Source organism: Hyaena hyaena, unplaced genomic scaffold (assembly GCF_003009895.1).
Source record: "Hyaena hyaena isolate Hyena2069 unplaced genomic scaffold, ASM300989v1 scaffold_58, whole genome shotgun sequence".
Taxonomy (NCBI): Eukaryota; Metazoa; Chordata; class Mammalia; order Carnivora; family Hyaenidae; genus Hyaena; species Hyaena hyaena.
Window position 1 is genome coordinate 4,161,924 of NW_024080689.1, and position 9,537 is coordinate 4,171,460.

The 9,537-nt window shown below is 60.6% G+C and overlaps 2 protein-coding genes across 4 annotated transcripts; both read right to left on the minus strand.

The window, feature by feature from the left end:
* Positions 1 to 4,273: 4,273 nt before the first annotated feature.
* Positions 4,274 to 6,345, minus strand: TMEM95 (transmembrane protein 95). 3 transcript variants are annotated; one of them, XM_039231580.1, is made up of 7 exons: positions 5,984 to 6,345; positions 5,802 to 5,858; positions 5,524 to 5,604; positions 5,399 to 5,419; positions 5,171 to 5,251; positions 4,964 to 5,051; positions 4,274 to 4,833 (listed from the first exon to the last, which is right to left on the minus strand). In XM_039231580.1, the coding sequence occupies exons 1-7, from the start codon at positions 6,189 to 6,191 to the stop codon at positions 4,800 to 4,802; spliced, it is 570 nt and encodes a 189-aa protein (XP_039087511.1). In that variant the 5' UTR covers positions 6,192 to 6,345; the 3' UTR covers positions 4,274 to 4,799. The 3 variants fall into 3 exon arrangements, with proteins under 3 accessions (XP_039087511.1, XP_039087513.1, XP_039087512.1); XM_039231582.1 differs by lacking the exon at positions 5,524 to 5,604; XM_039231581.1 differs by lacking the exon at positions 5,399 to 5,419.
* Positions 6,346 to 7,009: 664 nt separating this feature from the next.
* On the minus strand, positions 7,010 to 8,602 carry KCTD11 (potassium channel tetramerization domain containing 11). Its single transcript, XM_039231666.1, has one exon. The coding sequence runs from the start codon at positions 8,405 to 8,407 to the stop codon at positions 7,709 to 7,711; it is 699 nt and encodes a 232-aa protein (XP_039087597.1). The 5' UTR covers positions 8,408 to 8,602; the 3' UTR covers positions 7,010 to 7,708.
* Positions 8,603 to 9,537: the final 935 nt, after the last annotated feature.

A 9,537-nucleotide genomic window follows, 5' to 3' on the forward strand; every position in this document is an offset into this window, starting at 1 on the left:
CAACTCTTGGTTTCTACTCTGGTCATGAACTCACAGTTCATGAGGTCAAGCCCCCCATTGGGCTTTGCACTGGCAGTATGGAGGCTGCTTGGGATTCTCTCTCTTTCTCTCTTTCTCAAAATAAAGACATAAACTGAAAACATTTTTTTTACAGGTAAGAAGACTCAGGCTGAGGCTGGTGAGTGATGTTCTCGTGCACATAGCTTGGAGGTTACGCAGCCAGTTATGTCGTGAACCGAGGGCCCTTAAGTGCCCAGTCCTAGGCTCCTTTCTTCTGCCCGCACTATTCCAGTTAGCGACTGCTGAGTAGTAATATCTTGTGACATAAGGGGCGCCTGGGTGGCCTAGTCGGTTAAGCGTCCGACTTTCGCTCAGGTCATGATCTCGCGGTTCGTGGGTTCGAGCCCCGCGTCGGGCTCTGTGCTGACTGCCAGCTCAGAGCCTGGAGCCTGCTTCAGTCTCTGACTCCCTCTCTCTCTGACCCTCCCCTGCTCACGCTGTCTCTCTCTCTCTCCTAGAAATAAATAAAAATAATTTAAAAAAAAAATCTTGTGACATAAACCAACCATTTGATCATGCTCCTGGGCTTTGAGAATCTAGAACTCCCCCAGGACAATGTGGGGATAGATGTTCTCTGCCCTCCTGGGTCTGGGGCCGTAGTTGGAAAAACTAAGTCTGCAGGCGACCTGACAGCTGGGGGCTGTAATATGCTCCCGTGGTGGCAGTGGATGTCGCCTTTTGACCGACACCCCCCCAGGGGGGCTCTGCCCTTCACAGCATGGTGCCTGGGTCTCAGAGTGAAGGTCCCAAGAAGTAGAGGGCAGAAGTTGCCAGTTTCTCAAGGCTTTCGTCCAGGAAGTGACCCAATTCACTTCTGCCTCATTCCACCCGTCCTGGAGCCCAGGTCCGAGGGAAAGATACGGAGACCCTACCTCTTTTTTTTTTTTTAATTTTTGTTAATGTTTTATTTATTTCTAGGAGAGAGAGAGAGAGAGACAGCGCGAGCAGGGGAGGGTCAGAGAGAGAGAGGGAGATACAGACTCTGAAACAGGCTCCAGGCTCTGAGCTGTCAGCACAGAGCCCGACGCGGGGCTCGAACCCACGAACCGTGAGATCATGCCCTGAGCTGAAGTTGGACGTTTAACCAACTGAGCCACCCAGGCACCCCCGGAGACTCTACCTCTTGATAGAGGCAGCCTTTCCAGGCTTTAGGGACCGTTGTTTACAACGCCCAGAGCCCTCGTGGCCTCTCTTATTTGCTGAGGGGCTCAGGAAAACCAGCCTTGAGGCCGTCGCCCCTCCCTGCACAGAAGAGAACACGAGCTCCGGCGGCCTCCTGTGCCACACGCTCGTGAAGAGCTCGTGTGAGGGGTGCGTGTCACAACAGGTTCGGAAGAGAAGGGACCAGGATTGTCAGACACGCTTCCTGGTGTCACCGGGCGCCCGGCTCTGGAGAAACAAAGGCAAACCCTTAGGCAGTGACTTTAGAGGGTAGCGCATGGTCGAGAGGGATGATTTTTAAGGACACCCCCCCCCACCGCCACCTGATGCTGGCGCCACCTGAATGCTGTCTAGAGAAGGGGCTCTCTACTCTGCCTCGGGAGCCCGGAGAAGGCTTCTCGGAAGAGGTGATGTCTGAGCCAAAGGAGAAGGGCATCCCGGATGTAGGAACAAGCCCAGGCAGAGGCAAGGAGCCTCGAGAAAACAAAGTGTTTGGGTAATTAAAGGAACTCACTGGGGCTGCGGGGCGGGCAGAGCTGAGAGATGCAGCTCCAGGGACACGTGGGGGCCAGGTTCCAAAAAGGATTGCAAAGGCGGGTCGCTTACTGATTAGCAGCAGGCCTGCTGCCAGGAGAGGAGGGGGTGTCCCTTCCTCTCAGCGCTGCCATTAGCCCTGAGGGAGATCACGAGGAGGAGGTGGGGTCCGGGAAGAAGGTGGGTTTGGACTTGTAGGCTCTGTGGGGCATTCAGGTGGAGGTTCCACTTACGGCCAAAGTCTGGCATCAGGACCAAAAAAGACATGGGGAACTGCTGATGGAGAGCTTTGAATGCCAGGGTCGAGGGCCAGCTCTACTCTCTTCCACAGGCAAGAAGGGCCAGGGAAGGGTTTTAAGTAAGAGGTTGTGATGGCTAATACTTAAAGAGGGTCCATTACATGCTGGCCGCAGCACCAAGCATCGTATATGAACCTCTTTGTTTTTTTGTTTTTTTTTTTAATGTTTTATTTATTTCTAGGAGAGAGAGAGAGAGAGACAGCGTGAGCAGGGGAGGGTCAGAGAGAGAGGGAGTCACAGACTGAAACAGGCTCCAGGCTCTGAGCTGGCAGTCAGCACAGAGCCCGACGCGGGGCTCGAACCCTCGAACCGCGAGATCATGACCTAAGCGAAAGTCGGACGCTTACCCGACTAAGCCACCCAGGCGCCCCTGAACCTCTTTGGACCTGACAGTAATCCTGGAAGGTCAATGCCATTGCATCTCACTGAAGGTAAGATATCAATTGTAATGTATCACATTATGCCCTGACATGTCTTCGAGTTAAAACGGATTCCTCAGGGCTGCTAAAATGTAAACAAACAAACAAAAAAAGCCATAGAATCCATGAAATATATGACCTGCTTTAAAAATATGGGGGGAGGGTGCCTGGGTAGCTCAGTAGGTTGGGCATCCGACTTTGAATCAGGTCATGATCTCGCAGTCTGTGAGTTCGAGCCCCGCATCGGGCTCTGTGCTGACAGCTCGGAGCCTGGAGCCTGTTTCAGATTCTGTGTCTCCTTCTCTCTGTGTCCCTCCCTTGCTCACTCTCTCAAAACTAAACTTTAAAAAATGTTAAAAACATATAAAAAATAAAATATGAGGAGGGGCGCCTGGGTGGCTCAGTCGGTTAAGCGTCCGACTTTGGCTCAGGTCATGATCTCAATGCCCGTGGGTTCAAGCCCCGCATTGGGCTCTGTGCTGACAGCTCAGAGCCTGGAGCCTTTTTCAGATTCTGTGACTCCCTCTCTCTCTGACCCTCCCCTGCTCATGCTGTCTCTCTCTCTCTCTCTCTCTCTCTCTCTCTCTCTCAGAAATAAATTTAAAAGAAGAGAAAGAAACAACGTGGAGTTTGACAAAGGCAGAGTAGCCACTGCAGATGCAGTGCACGGGAGGGGGTGGGTGGTCAGATGGCATATTTGGGAGACTGGAGTCCACCGTGAGAGGGGCCTGGGGGCCGCAGGACAGGAGAAGGGGACACAGAGGACAGAGGTCCTTCGAGAATGGGCAGGACTGGCTGACCCACTGAGCGCTGGGTGTGAAGACAGGGACAGCTCCAACACGCTGCGGCGGGAGGGAGGGCACAGCACAGGCAGGTGCGAGGCAGCTACTGCAGACGGAGGGGTGGGGGTGGGGGGCGTGGTACCCGGATGGTCAGCAGCCGCGGCTCCTCATCCCAGCCTGGGCGGGGACCCTGCCTGGCGCCCGCTGCACGCCCACTAAGTGCCTGTCAAATGAATGGACATGAGTTGTTGCACGATCTCGGGCAAGTTGTAAGAACTTGGCATATGTTCTTAGGGTCTTTTCCTTCCTTCTCTCTTTCTCTCTTCCCTCCTTCTGGTAGAAAACGAAGGGATTGGACTAGAACGTGTAAAATCATATTGAACACGCTTTCCTAGAAGGGGTAGGCACCCTCCCCATCTCCAGGACCCTTATGAGCACCCCGAAAACAGCGGCTCGAGCCCTGGCTGGTTGTGAGGTGGATTAACTGAGGCCCCGTTCGATGCCACTAAACTCAGAGTCTCCGGATCTAAGGCCCAGGTGACTCCGATGTGCAGCTGGATGAGAACATCTGCCCCGGAGCCTCGGGGTACCCAGTTTGAAAACCACCGGGCGAGATGTGGGTCAGGATCCCTTCCAGGCTGGGGCCCTTGGCCTGAGACTTGGGGCTGGCGACAGGCCTCTCTTTGTGTTTCGTCACCCATCTGCCGCACCCAAAGCTCCTGATAGCCGGCGGACCCAATGCCAGGGTCTCTGATCCACACGCAACGAGGCGTTGGGCAGGATAATCCTGTGTTGGGGGGACGCCCCGTCCATCGTTGGGCGTTCAGCAGTGTCCCCGGTGCGTCCCCCCAAATGCCAGCAGCACGTCCCCCGATCGAAGCAATAAAAACGTCTCCAGATGTTACCAAACGTCTCTTGGGGGGTAACGCCCCCCAGTTGAGAACCACTGTGGCTACGCCGAGCCTCCCGACCCCCCTCTGCGCTCCCCAGCTGCAGACGGAGGCCAGGCAGGGGAGGAGGCCGTTTAAGAGCAGGTTTACTTGATCTTGGCAGGAGGGAGGCCTCTGCGGGAGGCCGAGGCTTCACAATGTTAAATGGAGGGACAGCATGCCAGCAGGCTGACTGATGTGGTCGCAACCCTAAAGGGAGGGAGTTTTCCAGAACCCTCATTCCCGGATTCCCGATCAGTCATCGGAGGGCCAAGCGTAGCTTCTGGGGCAGACGGCCCCCGCTTTCCGAGAATAGGCAGAAGGGGGTGTGGGAGCGGCGGGCTGTGTGTGTGTGTGTGTGTGTGTGTGTGTAGGGGATTCTTTCCTCCTGTAGACATTTTCCTGGAATTAGTGACAGCTCTTGGCTGATCAGCTGAGGGCTGGAGGGCAGGAACTTTCCAGCTGTGGGTGCCTGGGTCCCTGGAGGCCATCTGCCTCTGGGATCACGGAGACGACTGGGTTTCAGGGTCCGGACGGACGAGCCTTTGGGATTGGGAGTGAGAGGCTGGCGGGTCCCTTCCCAGGGACGTGGGGGCTGGAAATGTGTCACCGTCTTCACATGTCACTTTTTGCTTTGAAGTGTCTGGACCTGAGGGGACACAGACCATGGGGGCCCTGGGAAGGGCAGGGCAGGCAGCCGGGAGGAGAGGGCATAGGGACGGCGGTAGAAGGTACTGGGGGGGGTCAAGGGTGGCTTCTGCCCTTAGCTGCCCACTCACTCCACCGCGAGGCTCAGGAAGCCCAGAAGCAGGATGGTTATGGAGACAGAGAGAAGCAGGATCCTGGCCTCCCGAAGATCATGACTTCCTGCGGGGAACCCAGGAGGCGGTGAGTGATCCTGGGCACCTCACTCGTCCTCATGGGGGGGGGGGAGCCCAAGAGCTCAGAGACCTGAGCAGGGGTGAGGCGAGGGCGGGGAGTGAAACCTGGGAGGCAGCGCTTTCGAGGCCAGCAGTGCGCCAGGAAGCTCTCGCAGGTAGAACAGTTGTACAGGATGGTGCTGCCCCCTGCAGGAGATAGCCGGGCCAGAGCTGGGCAGGGGAGCCCCGGCGCCCACCTTCCAGAGCACCCCACTGCCCCCCAGGCCGCTGCCAGGCTCTCCTTGGGGACTCCAGACGGCCCGCCCTCACCTACCCCTATCCTTTACTACTCACGGCAGGCGGGAGCACAGAGAGCTGAAACCAGAGACGAGGAGGGGTGGGGGGAGAGGGGATGCTCAGCCACACACCCCTTCGCCCTAGAGAGCCCGGGCGCCCCTAGTCCCTGCCCGCGTCTGTACCTTCCCTGGTGTACTCGGGAAGCTTGACCTTTTGCAGCCATTGCCAATATAAAGGGAGTGAGGAGGGAGACGCTTTGATCTCTGGGGAGACAGAGGGCAGCTGTGGCCCAGGGCCTCCCCGGGGCGGGTGCACGTCCGCCCCTTCACCCAGCACCTCCCAGGTCACCGGGTCACACCTCCTGTCTCCACCCTTCCCTGCCTCCCCAGCCCCCTCCTCCCCTCCCCTTCCCCCCGGGGCCCATCCAAGCCCCAGGTGGTGCCTTCGCCCTTGACCTCACCCATGACCCTCAGGACTCTGTGAGTCTTCTCTATGACTTTGCTCACGAACATCTCATCTGTGGAGACAGGCAAGGACCTGTGACTTTCCTGACTCTCCCAGGGCCGGGGACGCAGGTGGCGGCTGAGGGGCTCAGCCGGGAGGCCACACGCTGCCAGGCTGGCCCCGGATGTCTGATCTTACCTAAGGCAAAGGCCGGGAAGTTCCAGGAGGCCCTACAGTTCTTCCAGCGAGCCTCCACCTGGCTGCAGAGTCGAGCCAGGCGGCCCGACAAGTCACGGTCTGAGAGATGACAGAGGACACAGGCCTGGGCGGCCCCCAGGAAAACCCCCCCGAGCGCCAGCACCCACAGAAGGCCTGCCGGCGGGTGGCGGAGGGGGGCTGGCCCCATGTAGGCTGGGAAGGCCTTGGAGTGCTGCAATGCTGGATCCAGCCCTTTGCCTGGAGGTTCTAGACTGTTCCGGAACAGTTGGGGGTTCTAGAGCACCGCCACCCCAACTCTGGCTAGGGCAAAGCAGGGGCCCAGGGGCCTGGGGACCGGAAGAAGACTGGGCTTCTGCCACAGAGGGGGCAGCGCCCCCCACCCCCCACCCGGCCCCCAGCAGCAGCCTTTACAAGCTTGAGGTTCCAGAAAGCAATTTTATTTTTCTTCTTGTAAGTTCGTGGCCAGCGATAAATAGTGAGCGAGTCCCTGGTGGAGACATTGTGTGTGAGGGTCCCATCCCTCGGGGACCCAGAAATACCATCCGTTCCCACATCCGCCCCCACCTCTCCGTCCATCCCTCGTTCATCTCCCCTCTGCCCTGGGAGGCCTTGGGCCTTGCCAGCGATCTCCTAGCAACGTGCCCACGGTTGCCTTAGCGACCAAGAGTTCTACACGGGCCTCAAGGGCCAGCTGGGCCCAGTGACTCCTCTTACTTTCACCAGGAAGGTCCTGGAGACTCGGACCTCCACAGGCCCCTCCTGCCTACGCGGTGATGTGAACACACATGCATGCACGTACACACACTTCCTCCCCTTGTGATCCAACTACTCATTCTCACTCTACTCACACCCATACGCCAGACATACCCAGAGCCAAAGCCATTGCTGGGCAACCCCAGACAGGCCCGGACAGGCGGAGACCACGGAGGCACCGGCACACAGACGGGGGCCCGGATGTCGGAGGGCCCCGTCGCTCAGGCACGCTGGCTGACACGCGTACACACATGAAGGGAGGAAGGCCAAGGCCAAGAAGATGCCACCCTCTTCCCAAAGGCCAGCTCCACCATCAATAGAGGGTTCTTTACAAACGTGGCTCCGGAACACGGGGCTCCGGCCACAGAGTGAATGGGGATTCTCCTCGCTCCCTTGGGCCAGGGGTGTGGCCTTCCTGTCTCCCTCAGTAGGTGCCTGGAGACAGAGCAAAGGAGCCCCCTTCCCATATTCTAGAATGTTCTGGCCTGTCTTCAGTCAGGCCGGGCCAGGCCCTCCAGCTGCAGAGGCCACGGTCCAGGAGACCACGTCAGAGCAACTCGAAGTCCCCCTTTCTCCCACACGTCAGTGTCCCCCCCACGTTCTGCGGGGCCTTGCCTGGGCAGAGAGGTGTCCCTACTTCTCTAGACCCTTGAACACCGAGCTCCAACAAGGAGGCCCTGGAGGCCCCCAGCCCCAGGCAAGAACAAGCCGGGGACACTTCCTCCCCTGCCTGGATTAGCACCGAGCCAGCCCCTTCATGTGGCTTGTGCACCCCAGCGGGCTCAGGTTCCGGAGTTCCTGCCCACATCTGGGCTCCAGTCAGGTGCAGCCCTGACCCTCACAGCTCCAGAGGCAGAGCTAAGAAGAGGCTTCGGGGGGCCGGGGCGGGGGAGGGGAGCTTTCATTCCCTTTGCTGTCCGTTCTGTCCCCTCCCCAGGGAGGGCTGCGTTCTCAGTGTCGCACGAAGCGCAGAGATCGGGAGTTGAGCAGGTCTTCGGGGTCGGGGAAGACGGAGTCTAGACGGAAGCCGTGTTCCAGAGCCACCCGCAGCACCTCCTCCAGGAAGCCGGGCACGCCCACCACCTCCCGTAGCTCTCCGGGCCCTCCAGTCCACAGGGGCTGTAGCCCCAGCCTCCTATACTCCGCCTCGGGGAGCTCTGCGGGACAGGGGGCCCACTCCAGGCGAAAGTGCGGGCCTCCCTCTGCCCTGTCCTCACCGGCCACCCCAAATCGGGCCCGCATGGCGCCCAGGCACTCGGGGTCTGTGCAGAAGATGTTGGCCCGGAAGGTATCCACCTGCGCAGAGCTCAGCTCATAGTGGTGCGGGCCCCGGCGAGCGGAGAAGTGCACCCGGCGGGGGCTGGCGTCGACATCTGCATGGAGCAGGGCGGCTGTGGGCACCGGGCTCCCCCGAGAGGCCTCCAGGTCCCGCAGGGCATCCAGGAGGGGCTGGATCTGGTAGAAGTCCGCCTCTGCCCTGAGAAGGGCCGTCTCCCCATACCCACGGGGCAGGTCCAGGCGGCCCAGCCGCAGAAAATTGAGGATGTGCCGGAAGGCCTTGCCATCTCTGTCGATGAAGTAGTGGCCGCCTCCCTGGGAGTTGAGGCTGGGGGGGATGGGGGTGCCGGCCCTAAACATGGCCCCCAGCATGGAGTCTGGGAAGCGAGTCAGGGTCTCCAAAGTGGTGGAATAGAGTGTGCCCCCCACATTCAGGGTCACAGGGCCCCCAAAAGAGGGGGGCGAAGAGGGCACAGGAGGGGGAGAAATTTTGGGGGAGTACGCGAGACACCCACAGAGAAGAAAATGCAGACGCCCTGGGAGTGGGCAGAACTGGGGCCTGACGTTCGTTCAGACTCTGGGTTGGATGCACAGGTTAGAGCCCAAGGCAGGAAGCTTTCGGGCTCGTCCTCGCTACCGTGGTAGTGGGGGACGGTGTCCGGCACAGACACGGCCGGCCCCGAAAAGAACAGAAGCCAGAGAGGGGAGGGAGATTTCGGCCAGACGCATTCGATGCAGAGCCCTGGGTCAGCAAGTCTCTCCCGTGGTCTTCACAAAGCGGATTTCCGGAGTCCAACCAGCAGGTGACGGTGGCGAGCACAGGCCGACCCTGGGAAGGACCCCGCTTCCGAGTTCTCGGCGAGATGGCTGTCGCCGCGGACGAGGCTGGCGCCGGTGGCCAGTCGGAGGCCGGCCAGGGCCTGGCTGCGGCGCGGGTCTCCGGCGACCGAGGCTGGGCTGAGCGCAGCTGGCGGCGGAGGGGCTCGGGGTCCGCTGGGGAGCGAGGGCGCACGCTCAGTGCGAGCCGGGCGCGCCGGGGGACTCTGAGGGAAGCCGCCGGGGGTCTCGGGACCCGGGCGCCGTCGCCAGCCCGGGTGTCGCCGCAGCCGCCGAAGTCCTCTCCGCCCCCAGGAAGTGGCCTCAGGGCAGCGGCTGGGGGCCCTTTAAGAGACAGCCCCGCCCCCTCGGCGCCCCGCCCCCCGCCCCCGCCGGGCTCGCGCCGCCCGGGCGGAGGTGGGAGCCGAGTCTGGAACCGGAGAGACGGGGCGGACAGGCTGGACGGGCGGCCGCGGCCGGGGGTGGGGTCCGCGGGGTGACTCAGGCATGTCGCTCCGGTTGTGGCCGCGGCAGCCCCGCAGGCCCCGCAGGTGTGCCGGGCCTCACGTCCGCAGCTCGCCAGGGGGCCCCAGGCCGGGCGTCCCCGGCTCGGAGGCGGTGCCCTCCGCGCTCGCTCCCGCAGGGAATTCCCGAGGGGGCGGGTGCTGAGCCGCCGCATTCCGGGG

What these genes read in the sequence shown, in the direction of transcription:
- TMEM95 (XM_039231580.1), bottom strand. Translation starts at nt 6,191, where the DNA reads ATGGGGCCAGCCCCCCTCCGCCACCCGCCGGCAGGCCTTCTGTGGGTG. An exon ending in CAGAGTCCTGAGGGTCATGG is followed by an intron (nt 5,605 to 5,801) that starts GTGAGGTCAAGG and finishes CTGTCTCCCCAG; the next exon opens with AGATCAAAGCGTCTCCCTCC. An exon ending in TTCCTGAGCCTCGCGGTGGA is followed by an intron (nt 4,834 to 4,963) that starts GTGAGTGGGCAG and finishes GTGTCCCCTCAG; the next exon opens with GTCCAGACACTTCAAAGCAA.
- KCTD11 (XM_039231666.1), bottom strand. Translation starts at nt 8,407, where the DNA reads ATGCTGGGGGCCATGTTTAGGGCCGGCACCCCCATCCCCCCCAGCCTC.